The sequence below is a fragment of the Anolis sagrei genome, chromosome 6, assembly GCF_037176765.1.
Source record: "Anolis sagrei isolate rAnoSag1 chromosome 6, rAnoSag1.mat, whole genome shotgun sequence".
Taxonomy (NCBI): domain Eukaryota; kingdom Metazoa; phylum Chordata; class Lepidosauria; order Squamata; family Dactyloidae; genus Anolis; species Anolis sagrei.
The window spans coordinates 6472973-6491300 of NC_090026.1; the positions used below are offsets into that span (position 1 = coordinate 6472973).

The 18328-nt window shown below is 45.5% G+C and overlaps 2 protein-coding genes across 5 annotated transcripts in view; one reads left to right on the forward strand and one right to left on the reverse strand.

Annotated features, from left to right (window-relative positions):
- Window positions 1-18328, reverse strand: part of KCNAB3 (potassium voltage-gated channel subfamily A regulatory beta subunit 3) — an 88113-nt gene that overhangs the window by 13146 nt on the left and 56639 nt on the right. For 2 of the 4 annotated variants that reach the window (XM_067469720.1, XM_067469722.1), the window contains exons 5-10: window positions 16168-16212; window positions 14401-14445; window positions 13655-13698; window positions 10935-11021; window positions 10485-10520; window positions 5354-5439 (exon numbers count right to left, since the gene is read on the reverse strand). In XM_067469720.1, coding sequence (XP_067325821.1) covers window positions 5354-5439; window positions 10485-10520; window positions 10935-11021; window positions 13655-13698; window positions 14401-14445; window positions 16168-16212 — 343 coding nt within the window. The remainder of the gene's footprint in view (window positions 1-5353; window positions 5440-10484; window positions 10521-10934; window positions 11022-13654; window positions 13699-14400; window positions 14446-16167; window positions 16213-18328) is intronic. The other 2 variants (XM_067469721.1, XM_067469723.1) reach the window with 1 other exon arrangement.
- The window catches only part of CNTROB (centrobin, centriole duplication and spindle assembly protein), a 144537-nt gene continuing 143158 nt past the window's right edge, over window positions 16950-18328 (forward strand). Inside the window, exon 1 of the mRNA XM_067469719.1 lies at window positions 16950-17062. The gene's annotated coding sequence lies outside the window, so the exon portion shown is untranslated. The remainder of the gene's footprint in view (window positions 17063-18328) is intronic.

Below are 18328 nucleotides of genomic sequence, written 5' to 3' on the forward strand. Positions count from 1 at the left end.
GGAATTTCATGATGGTTTTGCTTTAATGTACCAAGTTGTTGCCAAGCTCCTGATCTGTGTATTGAATTTTTCATGGTGCCTTGTGTTACGGTAAGTCCTTGCAGGACATAGGTATATGTGTGAAGAGAAACCTTATTGTTTGTAATTATCTTGTTCAGCTGACTAAGTAGGTTAAGCAGCAATCATGTGCCACGCCCAAGGGGCTATAACTGTTTGAGGTTTTTGAATACAGTGTGATGGGTGTTGGATTTCTGGTGGGTTGCTGCTGGAGTTCTGTTTCACCAGTATGGAGTACCAGCGGGAGATGCTGACAGTGAAATGGATATTTACTTCAGGTTGTTTTGATTTTTATGCATATTACAAAGACTGTGAAAATACGTTGCACTGCTGTTTTTGTTTGCAGTATTGCCAGTTTTGTTTCATCTCTGCAAAGTAAAGAGAGTAAAGATTTTCTGTTTGCCTTAACTATTGGTCTGAGACTATTTTGCGTCTGGGTTTTTGGGCGTTAGGTCGCTGGAATAAAACATGCACTGTGTAATAGATTATAGGCCCAGCCCTAGCCCTAACCCAGACCTAACCCAGTCTGATGTTCATGATGGGAATGGGGGTGATGTTCCTGATGGTGGGGTTGGGTCTGTTGGCAATGAGGATGAGAAGCCCGAGATGTCTCAGGAAGATTCACAAGGTCACATTCCTGGGAGAGGCCCTTCACAGTCTTTCTCAGAGCAACTGATCTGTGTATTAAATTTTTCATGGTGCCTTGTTTCATGGATTCTTGTTCCAATTGATCTTATTTTGCCTTGAAGCTCACGGATTATCCTTTGTTATGGAAACTTTATTGTTTTTACTAATTTTACTGGTTTGCCTACTTACATTCTTCAATAAACTGCTTACTAATTTTACCAAGCTGGTGTGGTGTTTAAAGTCAGAGATATTCCTGCTCTGGTGTATGAAACCTGGTCAGAGGCTGTGATATAAAAACTCTGCTAACTGTGACCAGGACTCTGCGGTGTTTTGGGGATTGGAACGAACGGTTTGCTAACTGGTTTGGTGTTTAAGGTCAGAGGTGTTCCTGCTCTGGTGTATGAAACCTGGTCAGAGGCTGTGATATAAAAACTCTGCTAACTGTGACCAGGACTCTGTGGTGTTTTGGGGATTGGAACAAATGGTTTGCTAACTGGTTTGATGTTTAAGGTCAGAGGTGTTCCTGTTCTGGTGTATGACACCAGGTCATCCACCTTATTGACCAGTCTATCCTTTTAACTAGTCTCGCATATTGGCCCCCTCCCCCCCAAAAAATGAGTCTGTTGTTGCTTATGACGCTTGTTTATTATAGTTATGCTGTTTCTATGCTATTTTAATATGTTATTGTTTCATTTTTGATTGTATGTTGCCTTGGGCTTGGCCTCATGAAAGCTGCCCTGAGTCCCCTCGGGGAGATGGAGACAGGGTAGAAAAATAACGTTCTTCTTCTTCGTCAGGCCAGAGTCTGTGATATAAAAACTCTGCTAACTGTGACCAGGACTCTGCGGTGTTTTGGGGATTGGAACGAACGGTTTGCTAACTGGTTTGGTGTTTAAGGTCAGAGGTGTTCCTGCTCTGGTGTATGGCACCAGGTCTGAGGCTGTGATATAAAAACTCTGCTAACGGAGACCAGGACTCTGCAGTGTTTTGGGGATTGGAACAAATGGTTTGCTAACTGGTTTGGTGTTTAAGGTCAGAGGTGTTCCTGCTCTGGTGTATGGCACCAGGTCATCCACCTTATTGACCAGTCTATCCTTTAACTAGTGTTGCATATTGGCCCCCTCCCCACCCCCAAAATGAGTCTGTTGTTGCTTATGATGCTTATATATTATAGTCATGCTGTTTTATGCTATTTTAATATGTTATTGTTTCGTTTTTAATTGTATGTTGTCTTGGGCTTGGCCCCACATATGTAAGCTGCCCCGAGTCCTCTCGGAGAGATGGAGGCAGGGTAGAAAAATAAAGTTGTTCTTCTTCTTCAGGTCAGAGGCTGTGATATAAAAACTCTGGTAACAGTGACCAGGACTCTGCAATCTTTTGAGGATCAGAACAGTTTGCTATCTGGTTTTGTGTTTAAGGTCAGAGGTGTTCCTGCTCTGGTGTACGACACCAGTCTGAGGCTGTGATATAACAACTCTGCTAACTGTGACCAGGACTCTGCAGTGTTTTAGAGATCAGAACAAACGGTTTGCTAACTGGTTTGGTGTTTAAGGTCAGAAGTGTTCCTGCTCTGGTGTACGACACCAGGTCTGAGGCTGTGATATAACAACTCTGCTAACTGTGACCAGGACTCTGCAGTGTTTTGGAGATCAGAACAAACGGTTTGCTAACTGGTTTGGTGTTTAAGGTCAGAAGTGTTCCTGCTCTGGTGTATGGCACCAGGTCTGAGGCTGTGATATAAAAACTCTGCTAACTGAGACCAGGACTCTGCGGTGTTTTGGGGATTGGAACAAACGGTTTGCTAACTGGTTTGGTGTTTAAGGTCAGAGGTGTTCCTGCTCTGGTGTATGAAACCTGGTCAGAGGCTGTGATATAAAAACTCTGCTAATTGTGACCAGGACTCTGCAGTGTTTTGGGGATCAGAACAAACAGTTTGCTAACTGGTTTGGTGTTTAAGGTCAGAGGTGTTCCTGCTCTGGTGTATGGCACCAGGTCATCCACCTTATTGACCAATCTATCCTTTAACTAGTGTTGCATATTGGCCCCCTCCCCACCCCCAAAATGAGTCTGTTGTTGCTTATGATGCTTATATATTACTAGCTTGGGGACCCGGCGCTGCCCGGGTTATGAGAGAAAGTGGGTAATGGCGGTTCTGTATGCCAAGTTTGGTCTTTATTGGTCATTGGATAACAGCTGCATTGTTTTCAGGAAGTGAGTGAAGGTACTTGAAGTCCCATCATCTATGGTCCACCCTCCTCCAAACAGCAGCAGGATATAGAGTGGGTCATGGGGGCTCTGTGTGCCAAGTTTGGTCTTTATCAGTCATTAGATGAGGGTGTCAGTGGTGTCAGTGAGTGAAGGTACTGCAAGTCCCATCATCCAAAGTCCATCCTCTTTCAAACTGCACCAGGATGTAGAGTGGGTCATTGGAGTTCCATGTGCCAAGTTTAGACTTGATTAGTCATTGGCAAGGGTCTCAGTGGTCTCAGGAAGTGAGCAAAGGTACTGCAAGTCCCATCATCCATCTCCAAATTTTTCCAAACAACACCAGGACGTAAAGTGGGTCATGAGAGATCTATGTGCCAAGTTTGGTCTTGATCCGTCATTGGATGAGGTTTGCAGAGGTCTCAGAATGTGAGTGAAGGTACTGGAAGTTCCATCATCCATGGTCAACCCTCCTCCAAAACTGCAGCAGGATGTAGAGTGGGTCATGGGGGCTCTGTGTGCCAACTTTGGTCTTGATTGGTCATTAGATGAGATTGCAGCAGATTTTGGGGAGTGGAGGTACTTGAAGTCCCATCATCCATGATCTGTCCTCCTCCAAATGCACCAGGATGTAGAGTGGGTCACTGGAGCTCCATGTGCCAAGTTTAGTCTTGATTGGTCATTGGCGAGGGTCTCAGTGGTCTCAGGAAGTGAGTGAAGTGACTGCAGGTCCCATCATCCATTGTCAAATTCTTCCAAACCGCACCAGGATGTAGAGTGGGTCATGCTGGGTCTCTGTGTAAATTGTGGTCCTGATCCATCATTGTTGGCAGTTGTAATGGTCTTAGGAAGGGAGTGCAGGTATTGCAAGTCCCATCATCCATGGTGCATCCTCCTTCAAACTGCACCTGGATGTAGAGTGCGTCATGGTGTCTCAGTGTGCCAAGTTTGGTATTTATTGGTAATTGGATGAGGGTTGCAGTGGTCTGAAGAATTGAGCAATGGCACTGCAAGTCCCATAATCCATGGTCCATCCCCGGCCAAACCACACCAGGACGTAAAGTGGGTCATGAGAGGTCTATGTGCGAAGTTTGGTCCTGATCAGTCATTAGATGAGGTTAACAGTGGTCTCAGAATGTGAGTGATGGTGCTGCAAGTCTCAACATCCATGGTTCATCCTCCAAACTGTAATAGGATGTAGAGTGGGTCATGGGGGCTCTGTGTGCCAAGTCTGGTGTGTATTGGTAATTGTCTGACTCCGCCCCCTCTGGCCTTTTCCTTTCCTCTCTTTGTCATCTCGGAATCTTGGAATTGAGGCTGGCCAATCAGAGACCATATGCAAATTTCCTTCTCATGTCCCCGTTTCTGTCATGAACTCTTTTCTCCACCAGGGGCTCCTATTGAAGCTGGCCAATCAGAGACCATATGCAAATAGCACCACAGCGGCAGCCAATCAGAACGCTGGCACATACTCCTCCCGCCACACTTTTGTCCTCCGCATACAAGTTTTGACTTTTATTATATACATAGATAGTCATGCTGTTTTATGCTATTTTAATATGTTATTGTTTCGTTTTTAATTGTATGTTGCCTTGGGCTTGGCCCCATGTAAGCTGTCCCCAGTCCCCTTGGGGAGATGGAGGCAGGGTAGAAAAATAAAGTTGTTCTTCTTCTTCAGGTCAGAGGCTGTGATATAAAAACTCTGCTAACTGTGACCAGGACTCTGCAGTGTTTTGGGGATCAGACAAATGGTTTGCTAACTGGTGTTTAAGGTCAGAGGTGTTCTTGCTCTGGTGTACAACACCAGGTCTGAGGCTGTGATATAAAAACTCTGCTAACTGTGACCAGGACTCTGCAGTGTTTTGGGGATCAGAACGAACGGTTTGCTAACTGGCTTGGTGTTTAAGGTCAGAGATGTTCCTGCTCTGGTGTACACCAGGTCTGAGGCTGTGATATAAAAACTCTGCTAACTGTGACCAGGACTCTGCAGTGTTTTGGGGATCAGAACAAACAGTTTGCTAACTGGTTTGGTGTTTAAGGTCAGAGGTGTTCCTGCTCTGGTATACGACACCAGGTCTGAGGCTGTGATATAAAAACTCTGCTAACTGTGACCACGACTCTGCAGTGTTTTGGGGATCAGAACAAACAGTTTGCTAACTGGTGTGGTATTTAAGGTCAGAGGTGTTCCTGCTCTGGTGTACGACACCAGATCTGAGGCTGTGATATAAAAACTCTGCCAACTGTGACCAGGACTCTGCAGTGTTTTGGGGATCAGAACAAACGGTTTGCTTTGGAGACAGTCTGTCCCATTGCGGAGCTGGAGGATGTCGTGAGAGGAGAAATTCACGTGCATATCTAGCAGGGGTGTTGTGTGTTTTTACTCCTTTGCTCTTCCACCCTCGCGAACATGTCGGTCACATCCAAGGCAATGCCCATAGACTAGCATTTGGGTGGCAGCATTTACCATGATCTCCATTGCGCTCCACCGAGAGGTTCCCCAATACATAGCCATCCCTTGATTGATCACGTAAGTCATGGCGCGGACGATCTCTGCAGAGGAGAAAAGGAAAGGTGAGCACAGGGATTTGCAGACCTACCTTGTTCCCTTGTTTCTCTCTATAGACAGTGTCTGGCCCCATTAATCATTCACCTTTGCTTTAAGGAGCCTGTGACCAGGACTCTGCAGTATTTTGGGGATCGTCAAAGCCAAAACATGGAGAGCTATTTGTATATTGCAATCCTTAGTAAAAGGAGACAGCGAGTCTAAGTGGTTCAAGGTTTCCATAAAAGCATGACCTAAAGTATTTACAATTTCAAATACTCTTGCTTTCCCTCTCTACCTTCCAACTTGCAAGGCTATGGGGTTTCATATATTGATGGTAAATTCAGAAAAACACACCTAGGGTTGCCAACTTATCTTTTCCCCTTGTTTACGTGTCTTCAATTGCTCTGCGGTAAGCTGATAATCTAAGGCATAGCATCAGCTCATCCTGGTAATAAGAGTGGCTTTATCTCCATAATACTTACAATGCCATTATTATTATTATTATTATTATTATTATTATTATTTTAACTGCATATTGCAATCAGTTGGCAACCCTGCATAGCAGAGAGAACAACACACCAAAGCATGCCAACACAACACACGCGCATTCAATTTCTTTGCAATTCGGTCCACCATTCACCCTCCGTCCCATTTCTATAGGGTCTATAGGGGTTCTGCTATAGGGCAGAGTCTGGGAAAGTCATAAGGTGACATGTTTTTGGGGTATATTAAGGGACCAAAGGCACAATCCAGAGAGTAAGTCCCACTCAACTCAATGGGCCTTACTTCTAAGAGGCATGTACAGTATAAGATTGTGCCGTTAGGAATGTGAAAGAATGGCATTACTACATGGGGTTAAAAGGGGGCACAAGGATCCATGGGCCGTTGTCATGGGGAGGATATTATGGGATGCCATTCCAAGGGGAATATGGGGTTCAAGAAAAAAAGGGGGGTGGGCAGTGGCTCTGCATACCTCTCAAGAGGCTGACCTTGGGTGCATCTGCACTGTAGAATTAATGCAGTTTAATACCACTTTAACTGCCATGACTCAGTCCTATCTGTACCCAGGAGTTATAGTTTCACGAGGCTAAAGACACTAAAACAAACACCCAGATTTTCAAAATATGGTTTTATTACTAAAACTTGTCAAATTCATTTCCACTGCTAGTAATTTGTATATAATCCTGTTGATTACTTATTGTATGTATGTTCTGGTATGCAGCTTTCTTTCCTTTGCTCTATGTTTTTCACTGCTAGTATAGTTTGTTTGTATATAATCCTGTTGATTACTTATTGTATGTATGTTCTGGTATGCAGCTTTTTCCCCTTTGCTCTATGTTTTTCCTGAGAAGTTGCAGGAGGGGCTGCAGACCACATGATCAGCACTGAGACGAGAACAGAGCTCAGACTCCATGAGGCTCTGAGACTGCTCAGAGCTCAGACTCCATTCTAGATTCTTCTTAGATTTTGGGATTGCTCAGACCAACACATGCCGGGTGTTGTAGTAAGAAAGATGCCCTGTGCCATCTGCACACAGAAACTATTCCAAACGCATCTGAAACTGGACGGATAAGCTATGTACCTGTGTTATGCCGAACACATGAAGGTTGTGAGTAAACCAAATACGTTATTTTACCAAAACCTACTGCAGTTTTGTTTCTTGAGTGCATGATATAAGGGCTGGGCTTTAGCACAGCAGGTTAACCACCAGCTGCAATAAATCTTGCCAATCAAAAGGTTGGCAGTTCAAAGCCCGGGTCAGGGGCGAGCGCCCGACCTTCAGCCCAGCTCACTGTCCACCTAGCAGATCAAAACCAGCTTTTTTCATGTCAGGAGCGAATTGAGTTGCACTGAGGCCGAATTTTTCTGACAATAATAATAATGATAATGATAATGATAATAATAATTGGCCAGGTTGGTCCATGCTCTGGTTACACCCCGTATAAACTACTGCGATGCTCTCTGCCCAGAAGCTACAATTAGTCCAACGAGCGGCAGCCAGATTACTAACAGGAGAGAGGTACAGGGAGCATACTACTCCTCTGTTGCGCCATCTCCACTGGCTGCCAATTAGCTTCCGAGCACAATTCAAAGTGCTAGTATTGACCTATAAATCCCTAAACGACTCTGGCCCAGTTTACCTGTCCGAACGGATTCTCCCCTATGAACCATCAAGGTTGTTGAGATCTTCTGGAGGGGCCCTTCTCTCGGTCCCACCACCCTCACAATCACGTCTGGTGGGGACGAGGGACAGGGCCTTCTCGGTGGTGGCCCCTCGACTCTGGAACTCTCTCCCATTGGAGATTAGAACTGCCCCTTCCCTCCTGACCTTTAGAAAGTTGGTGAAAACCTGGCTCTGGAACCTGGCATTTGATGAGGGAGTCAATAACCCTTGACCACACGGACGGATGGTGGTGAATTGTGATTTTATTCTGACGACTTGGCCTGATGTAATTATATGATTGTATTTTAATGTGTTTTATATTCGAGTTTTATAGGATGTGATGTTTTAACTATTGTGTATGAACTCCTCTGTTGCAAACCGGCCTGAGTCCCTCGTTGGAGGTGAGAAGACCGATATATAAAAGTTCTAAATAAATAAATAAATAAATAATAGGAATAATAAACTGCTGAGCTGCTGAACTTGCTGACCAAAAGTTTGGCGGTTTGAATCTGGGGAATGGGGTGAGCTCCCATTGTTAGCCCCAGCTTCTGCCAACATAGTAATCCAAAAAAATGCAAATGTGAGTAGATCAATAGGTACTGCTCCGGTGGGAAGGTAATGGCACTCTATGCAGTCATGACCTTGGAGGTGTCTATGGACAACACTGGCTCGTCGGCTTAGAAATAGAGATGAGCACCACCTCCCAGAATCGGACAAGACTAGACTTAATGTCAAGGGGAAAACCTTGATCATTTTTTTTTTGTTGTGTCAGGAGTGACTCCTGGTGTGAGAGAATTGGCCGTCTGCAAGGACGTTGCCCAGGGGAAGCCTGGATGATTCGATGTTTTTATCATCCTTGTGGGAGGCTTCTCGCATGTTTCCGCATGAGGAGCTGGAGCTGATAGAGGGAGCTCATCCGCCTCTCCCCGGATTCGAACCTGCGACCTGTCGGTCTTCAGTCCTGCCGGCACAGGGCTTTAACCCACTGCGCCACTGGGGGCTCCATAATAATAATAATAATAATAATAATAATAATAACAACAACAACCACCTTACTGGGTATTGTTGAAGGCTTTCATGGCTGGAATCACTAAGTTCTTGTGGGTTTTTTCGGGCTATATGGCCATGTTCTAGAGGCATTTCTCTTGACGTTTCGCCTGCATCTATGGCAAGCATCCTCACCTCACCTCTGAGGATGCTTGCCATAGATGCAGGCGAAACGTCAGGAGAAATGCCTCTAGAACATGGCCATATAGCCCGAAAACATGGCAGGTTCGCAGCTTGGGTGTGATCCTGGATTCATCGTTGAGCCTGGACCCCCAGGTCTCAGCGGTGACCAGGGGAGCATTTGCACAGCTCAGGCTCGTGCGCCAGCTGCGCCCGTACCTCGGGAAGTCTGACTTGGCCACGGTAGTACACGCTCTGGTCACATCCCGCCTTGACTACTGCAACGCTCTCTACGTGGGGCTGCCCTTGAAGACGGCCCGGAAGCTCCAGCTAGTCCAGCGCGCGGCAGCCATGTTACTAACAGGAGCGGGACGCAGGGAGCATACAACGCCCTTGTACCAGCTCCACTGGCTGCTGATCTGCTACCGGGCCCAATTCAAGGTGCTGGTGTTGGCCTACAAAGCCCTAAACGGTTCCGGCCCAAAATACCTGTCTGACCGCATCTCGGCCTATGAGCCCACGAGGACTTTGAGATCGTCCGGGGAGGCCCTTCTCTCGATCCCACCTGCCTCACAGGCACGCCTGACGGGGACGAGGGATAGGGCCTTATCGGTGGTGGCCCCCCCGGTTGTGGAACACCCTTCCTGTGGACATCAGACTGGCGCCCTCCCTTATGACATTCCGCAAGAGACTAAAGACGTGGTTGTTTGAGAAGGCGTTTGAGTAAGTGCTGCAACAATTGGCAATGACGATTGGAACGGAACATGGATAACGAGATTTGGGTTGTGATTCAACGATGAGACGTCGCGAATGACTTAGTGTAATTGTATTATTGATAGTGATGTTGTTTAATGTTGTTTTTGATATTGCTTATGTTGTAAATTGTACCTGATTTTACATGTTGTACACCGCCGTGAGTCGCCCCAGGGCTGAGAATGGCGGTCTACAAGCGCAGTAAATAAATAAATAAATAAATAAATATAGTCCGAAAAAACCCACAAGAACTTAACCTTACTGGGATCTGCACACATTATTCGCCGATACATCACAGTATACATCACACACTTGGGAAGTGTCCGACGTGTGATCCAATACAACAGCCAGCAGAGTATCTGCTGTGGGCTCATCTTGTTGTATTTCTAATAGTAGTAATAATAATAATAATAATAATAATAATAATAATAATAATAAACAAGGATGTAAAGATCGAACTTCAAAGACTCTGGCACAAGCCAGTAAAGGTGGTCCCAGTGCGGATCGGCACACTGGGTGCAGTGCCTGAAGACCTTGGCCTGTACTTAAACACAATCGGCACTGACAAAATTACCACCTGTCAACTGAAAAAGGCCACCCTATTGGGATCTGCAAGCATTATACACCAATACATCACACGGTCCCAGACACTTGGGAAGTGTCCGACGTGTGATCCAATACAACAGCCAGCAGAGAGATCTTGTCTGCTATGGACTCATCTTGTTGTGTTTCCAATAAATTATAATAATAATGAATGTATTGATTTGTATCCCGCTTTGATCTCTGTGACTGAGATACCCAGCTTCTTCCCATCCCAACAGTAAGAAAAATCGTGATGCATTTGGGATTGTAAAGCCTTGAGAGGTATGGGGCTCAGGAAGGTCCGGGGAAGGCGAAGGGGCAGCAAATAGGGTGGAAATTTTGGAAATCGGGGAAAGGTGGGAGGGGGGAATCAGTCCGCAGTACCTTCCAGCAAGAGCAATCGGAAATTCGGGTCGCATTCTGCAGGAGGGGAAGGAGAGAACCAATGAGCCGAGGTTGGAGTTTGGAGAGCAGGGAAGTTGGCAGCAAGAGAGAAGCATTTCAAAATTTGACGCGCGGACCCCTCAATCCACTCAATTTCCCTCCCCGATCCCTGCTGCTTTGGAAATAGAGGAGGGGGCTACAGGTCTTGGGATATGTTGTTAAAGACTGGAGGGTCTACAGGTGCTTCTACAACCAGGCTCGAGCCAACTTGGGCCCTCCAGGTGTTTTGGACTTCAACTCCCACAATTCCTAACAGCCTACCGGCTGTTAGGAATTGTGGGAGTTGAAGTCCAAAACACCTGGAGGGCCCAAGTTGGCCAATGCCTGGCCTAGACCCTTGGTTTGGTTTTTGGGGTGAATATATGTTTCTACAGAGGAGCATTCACCCACCTTCCATGGGGCTGTTGGCGTCCATTCGGTTGGCAAACACAATGTCAACGTATTCCAGCTGAAGCCGCTGCAAGGAGCCTTTCAGTCCTTGAAAACAATGCATAGCAAAGAGAGTGGGTGAAAGGCATGCTATTTCCAAATGCCCTCCTCTACATGACTTCAAAACCTCCTGCCTATCTTCTTCCCAAACCCAAAACGTGCCACACTCTTTCCATATACAATTCCTATTTCTGCACTGTTTCCTCACCTGAGTTTTTATACCAACTGGGAATGGCAATGCCCACCATCCTCAGTTGGGGAGGGAAGCTTTACAATGCATCCCAAAATCTCAACTGTGTGGACCTTCCTTATAATTTACTATAGTTATGTTTGTGGCACAGACACCGAGAACTGGGAAGCCCTGGCCCTTGAGTGTTCTTACTGGAGGTCAGCTGTGACCAGCAGTGCTGCAGAATTAGAAAAGGCACGAATGGAGGGTGAAAGGGAGAAATGTGCTATTGTTGCAACCCAGAGCAGGAAACTAGACCCTCAGACAACAATTCATCACACTTGGCTTCAGGAAAACAATCCTTTTTTATTGATGAAAGATGAATACAAAATAGAGAAAAAAATACAAAAGTAAAAAACCACCATAAAAATCAGCAACAGGAAATGTCCATGAACAAGACCATGAAACCCACAGCAAACTGCTGAATCTTGGAACCTGTTAGCAAATCCACTAACCGTACTTGAGGCAACTAGAAAATCTCCAAGGAACAAAGCCACAGGAATCCGGAGATCTGCAAACGCTGGCACATGAAACTGGAACGATACCTGGTCTGAAGCTGTATTCACAGCAGTCATATTTAAGGCCAAGAAATCTATTGCAAGACACGCCTGAAGATTTTGTTCGGATTCCTTTCAATCTGGCTGACCTGCGTAAACATTGAGCTTCTCCCCGACTCTGCCAAATCAGCCCCCGCCTATCCTCATTAGGCAGACCAGGTGCCTGATTCTCTGGAGAGCTAAAACTGGGAGGAAAAGGGAGTGAACTGTCCACGCTTGGCTCGGAATGTAAGTTCTCAGGGGAATCTTGACTTTCACTTTGCAAGGCTGTGGGATTTTCACTACTCAAACCATCCTCATCTAAACTGACCTCAGAATTCACATGGGCATCAGGAAACACAATCAGAGAGTCAGGTTCAAGTTCACACAGAGGCTGAACCCCAACAACTATGAGGAAGGTGGATAAAGCCAACCCTGACCGGGACCTCCTTCCACCTGGAAACTGATGTCCTCACTGTGGGAGAACATGCGGGTCAAGAATAGGGCTCCACAGCCACCTACAGACGCACTGCCAAGACTTGGAGGACCATCTTCCTCGGACTACGAGGGATCACCTAAGAAGAGTAATAGACACCAAGAACTGGGACGCCCTGGCCCTTAAGTGTTCTTACTGGAGGTCAGCTGTGACCAGCAATGTTGCAGAATTTGAAGAGCCACGAATGGAGGGAGAAAGAGAAAAATGTGCCACGAGTAAGGTGCATCAAGCAACCCTGAATGAGACCGCCTTCCACCTGGAAACCGATATCCTCACTGCGGGAGAACATGCGGGTCAAGAATAGGGCTCGACAGCCACTACAGACCCACTGCCAAGACTTGGAGGACCATCTTCCTCGGGCTATGGGGGATCACTTAAGAAGAGTAATAGACACCGAGAACTGGGAAGCCCTGGCCCTCAAGCATTCTTACTGGAGGTCAGCCGTGACCAGCAGTGCTGCAGAATTCCAAGAGGCACGAATGGAGGGCGAAAGAGAGAAACGTGCCATGAGGAAGGCACATCAAGCCAACTCTGACCAGGACCTCCTTCCACCTGGAAACTGATGCAGACACTGAGAACTGGGAAGCCCTGGCCCTTGAACGTTCGTACTGGAGGTCAGCTGTGACCAGTAATGCTGCAGAATTCCAAGAGGCAGGAATGGAGGGCCATGAGGAAGGCACATCAAGCCAACCCTGACCGGAACCTCCTTCCACCTGGAAACTGATGCAGACACTGAGAACTGGCAAGCCCTGGCCCTTGAAAGTTCGTACTGGAGGTCAGCTGTGACCAGTAATGCTGCAGAATTCCAAGAGGCAGGAATGGAGGGCCATGAGCAAGGTGCATCAAGCCAACCTTGACTGGGACCTCCTTCCACCTGGAAACCGATGTCCTCACTGTGGGAGAACATGTGGATCAAGACTAGGGCTCCACAGCTACGTACAGACCCACCACCAAGACACTACACTTGGAACACCATCTTGCTACGAGGGATTGTCTAAGAAGAGTAATGTGTTTGTATATAATCCTGTTGCTTACTTATTGTATATATGTTATGGTATGCAGCTTTCTTTCATTTGCTCTATGTTTTTTCTGAGAAGTTGTGGGAGGGGCTGCAGACCAGAACTGAGGTGAGCACAGAGCTCAGACTCCGTTAGGCTCTGAGACTGCTCAGAACTCAGACTCCATTTTAGATTCTTCTTAGACTTTGAATCGGCTCAGACCAACAAATGCCTGCTGTTGTTGTAAGAAATATGCCTTGGACCATCATCCTTGGGCTACAAGGGATCATCTAAGTAAATAAGCCCCCCCCCCCCAATATAATCAATCTACCCCCTGTGTTTGCAACCCATCCACTCCTTTGTTCCCTTCTTCCAACTCCCTCCCAACATTGACCATCATTGTCCAGTCTCAAAAGCCTTACCTTCGATAATATGTTTCCGTGACAAACCCCTTTCTGTCTCGGCCCTTGGAAGAAAATGAGAAGATTTTGTTAAAACATAAGTATTAAGAACCTGGGTACATTTCCTCCATGTCTGTTCTAGAGTGACAGCTGTCATGACCATGTCACAGGTATGACGGGAATTGGAGCATTTCCTGTGGTCCCTGTGGGCATAAAAGTGAATGGCAGACATGTGTGCGTCTTGATCCTTTGCCATCTTGCCATATGCATGCCTTGCTATGGTCACCTTGCTATGGTTGTGAGTATATCTCTGTACATACTGATAGTAAATAGTTGTACATATAGCAACGACTGAAGAATAAAACCTCCAAAGGAATTTGGAGGAAAACCAGAGTGTGCTTATTAAATTGGTGAGCTAAAAAAAACAAGGTCAGGAGCTGTACTATAAATCTCTGCTAACTGCTGATCAGCACTCTGCAGTGTTTTGGTTCAGAGTTAACTGCTTGTCTTGAGACAGCTTAAGGAGGAATTCATGTACCTACTCAGTGAGTGGTTTGTTTATTTGCTCCCAACAGAGAAGACAGAAGAACTTCCAAAACTACAACTTCCCAGGATTCCAAGCATTGAACCATGGCAGTCAAAGTGATATCAAACTGCATTAACTGAACAACGTAGACACAAACCCACACAAATGTTCCTCCTGGTTACCCTCTTTTCCCAGTGTCCCCTCCCAGGCTCAATGCCTCCAAAAAGAGTTGACTACTTACTGGCCTCCCCAGTAAATCTTTGTGGTGACGACATAGCTTGAACGCCTGAGGAGAAGAGAAAGGAGGGGAAAATTAGTAAAGCCTTAAGAATTCAATACAGCCAGCCCTCCGCTTCCATGTAGGTTAGGGGTGCAGAATCCACATGAAAGTGGGAAAAACACAAATGATAAAACATTGCTATTTTTCAAAAGCTTACTAGGAAGGAATCTCTAAGTCCTCAATCAGGCACGGGCCAACTTTCTAACTTGGGAGCCACATACTAGCACTCCCTGCTATGAGGACTGGCTGTCCCATTGATGGAAGGGAGGAGGAAATAAAGAGAGAAGGAAGGAAAATATGGAAGGAGAAAGAGGGAGAAAGGGAAGGAGGGAGGAAAGAGGGAAGGATGGAAGGAGAAAGGGAGGGGAGGGGGTAAGGAGGAAGGAAAGAGAGAAAGAAGGAAAGACAAAAGGGAAGGAAGGAAAGATGAAAGGGAAAGAGGAAGGATAAAGGAAAGAGAAGGAAGGAAAGACAAAAGGGAGGGAAGGATGGAAGGAAGGGAAAGATGGAAGGAGAGAGAGGGAAGGAGGGATGAAAGAGGGAAGGAAAGAAAAAAGGGAAGAAGGAAGGAGAAAGAAGGGAGGAAGAGAAGGAAGGAAGGAAGGAAGGGAAAGATAAAGGAAAGAGGGAAGGAAAGACAAAAGCAAAGGAAGGAAGGATGAAAGGGAAAGAGGAAGGAAAAAGTAACGGAAGGAAGAAAGGGAGGAAGAGAAGGAAGGAAAGACAAAAGGGAGGGAAGGATGGAAGGAAGGGAAAGATGGAAGGAGAGAGAGGGAAGGAGGGATGAAAGAGGGAAGGAAAGAAAAAAGGGAAGGAAGGATGAAAGGGAAGAAGGGAGGAGAAAGAAGGGAGGAAGAGAAGGAAGGAAGGAAGGAAGGAAGGAAGGAAGGAAGGAAGGAAGGGAAAGATAAAGGAAAGAGGGAAGGAAAGACAAAAGCAAAGGAAGGAAGGATGAAAGAGAAAGAGGAAGGAAAAAGAAAGGGAGGAAGAGAAGGAAGGAAAGACAAAAGGGAGCAAAGGATGGAAGGAAGGAAAGGAAGAAGAGAGAGAAGGAAGGAAGGAAGGAAGGAGAGTGAGGGAAGGAGGGAGAAAAGAGCAAAGGAAAGACAAAAGGGAAGGAAGGTTGAAATGGAAGTTGGAAGGAAAAAGAAGGGAGGAAGAGAAGGGAGGAAGAGAAGGAAGGAAGGAGGAAAGGGTGGAAGGGAAGGAGAAGGGTGGGAAAGAGGAAGGAATGAGAGAAGGAAGGAAGGATAGGATGGTGAGAGAGAGGAGAGCCTGAGAAAAGAGCCCAAGGGGCCACATCCGGCCCCCGGCCCTGGGTTTGCCCATACCTGTCCTAGAGTAACCCTCTCTAGCAATTTCTATAAGATTCCTAGATATCAAATTTATATATATATATATATATATATATATATATATATATATATATATATTATTCCATACTACTACTACTACTACTACTACTAATATTAATAATATCCATAAGAGTTAAGACTTTATATTTAAAGGTATGTAAGAAAAGAAGATTGAGGTCTGCATCTTCCAACTGGGAGGGACCCCTCCTGATATGCTGGACTACAACTCCCATCACTCCAATGACCATTCTGGCTGAGGATGATGGGAGTTGTACTCCAACATATTTAAAAGGTTGAGAAAAGTTGATTTAGATACCAAAGAAATCACAAAAAAAGTGAAAATACATTTGTGTGTGTTATTAAGGGTCGTTACCTCCATCCTTTGCTCTTCAAGATGTTCCCCAAGGTTTTTTCTGCTCTGATAAACAATGAAAGAGAGAAAATGTTTTAATAATGAGTTGACTTCGGGTGCATCTGCACAGTGGAATGAATACAGTTTGATACCACTTTAACTGCTATGGCTCAATATTATGGGAATCGTAGTTTTTCAAGGTCGGGAAAATAGTGCTGGTTCCTTACCAAACAACATGATTCCAATAGCATTGAGCCATATCAATGAAAGGAGTGTCAAACTACTTTAATTCTACATTGTAGATGCATTCTTTAAATGATTCATCAGTGAAATTGCTCCAATATATTATATCTGGTTACATCCCGTTTAGACTACTGCAACGCTCTCTACGTGGGGTTGCCTTTGAAGACAGCTCGGAAGCTCCAACTAGTCCAACGCTCGGCAGCCATGATTTTAACAGGAGCGGAGCGCAGGGAGCATACAACCCCCCCTGTTGCGCCAACTCCACTGGCTACCGATCTGCTACCGGGCTCAATTCAAAGTGCTGGCGTTGGCCTTTAAAGCCCTAAACGGTTCCGGCCCAAGCTACCTATCCGACTGCATCTCTGCCTATGAACCCACCAGGACTTTGAGATCTTCCGGGGAGACCCTGCTCTCGATCCCGCCTGCTTCTCAAGCTCGGCTGGCGGGGACGAGAGATAGGGCCTTCTCGGTGGTGGCTCCTCGGCTGTGGAACGCCCTTCCTACGGACATTAGACTAGCACCATCTCTAATGGTATTCCGCAAAAAAGTCAAGACCTGGCTGTTTGAGCAGGCGTTCGAATAATTAGTGCAATGATTGGTTAATGAACACTGGAATGGAACAATGGATGACGAATCTGGATCATGTTTTTGATGACGAGACGACAGTGAATGGGTATTGTAGTAACTGTTTATTAATTGTGTAATGTGTTAGGTTGTTAACTGTTTCTATACTGTAGCACTGAATTTTTGCTGTTTGTATTTGTTGTGAACCGCTGTGAGTCGCCTTCGGGCTGAGAACAGCGGTATATAAGTAAGGTAAATAAATAAATAAATAATATCACTTATTATATTATATTATATTATATTATATTATATTACTAGCCGTCCCCTGCCATGCGTTGCTGTGGCCCAGTCTGTGTATATGTGTTTTGTGTGTGTATATGTCTATATTTGTGTATAGGTGTATATATGTGTGTTTGTGTATATATATATGTGGTTTTGCACATGTGTTGTGTTTTTTTTGTTTCTTGGCTTTTTAAGTCTTTTCTGCTGTGTTGTCTGTGTTTTTATGAGTGATGGTCACTCATTGGCCTAATAGGTGTATTGTGTCCAAATTTGGCGTCAATTCGTCCAGTGGTTTTTGAGTTCTGTTAATCCCACAAACGAACATTACATTTTTATTTATATAGATACTAGCTGTACCCACCACACGTTGCTGTGGCCAACCTTCCCTCTTTCTCTCCTTCTTTCCCTCCTTCCTTCATTCCCTCTTTCCTTCCTTCCTTCCTTCCTTCCTTCCTTCCTTCCTTCTTTCCCATCTTTCCTTCTCTTCTTCCTTCTCTATCTCTTTCCTTCCTTCCCCTTTTTTCTTTTTCTTCTGCTGTCTCTCTTTCCTTCTTTCCTTCCCTCCCTCTTTCTCTACATCTTTCCCCCTTCCTTCACTCCCTCTTTCCTTCCTTCTTTCCCTTTTTCTTCTCTCCTTCCTTCCTTCTCTAACTTTCCTTTTTTTCCCCTTTTTCTTTCCCTCCCTCTTTCTCTCCTTTCTTCCTTCTCTACCTCTTTCCTTCCTTCCTTCTCCCTTTCCTTCTTTTTTCCCCTCCCTTTCTTTTCTTTTCTTTTCTTTTCTTTTCTTTCTTTCTTTCTTTTCTCCCCTTCCCTCCATCTTTCTTCCCTTTTTTCTGTATTGTCATTGTGCTGTCGCACGCTGGGCCTGTGCATAAGACTGTCGACAGGACATAAATTCTGTGTGCCCAACGGGTCGCCGGGGCTGCCTCAGATTAAAGGCCCTTGGATTTCCTTAAAACAGAGTCTTTAGAGGTTCAACAATGTTCTTTATTAAGAAAAACAAACAGGTACTTTAAGGCTTTCTTAACAGTCTATAGGCTCTTTCAATCTTGTCCACAGGGAACAGGCACTATCTTCATGACTGGTATTTTAA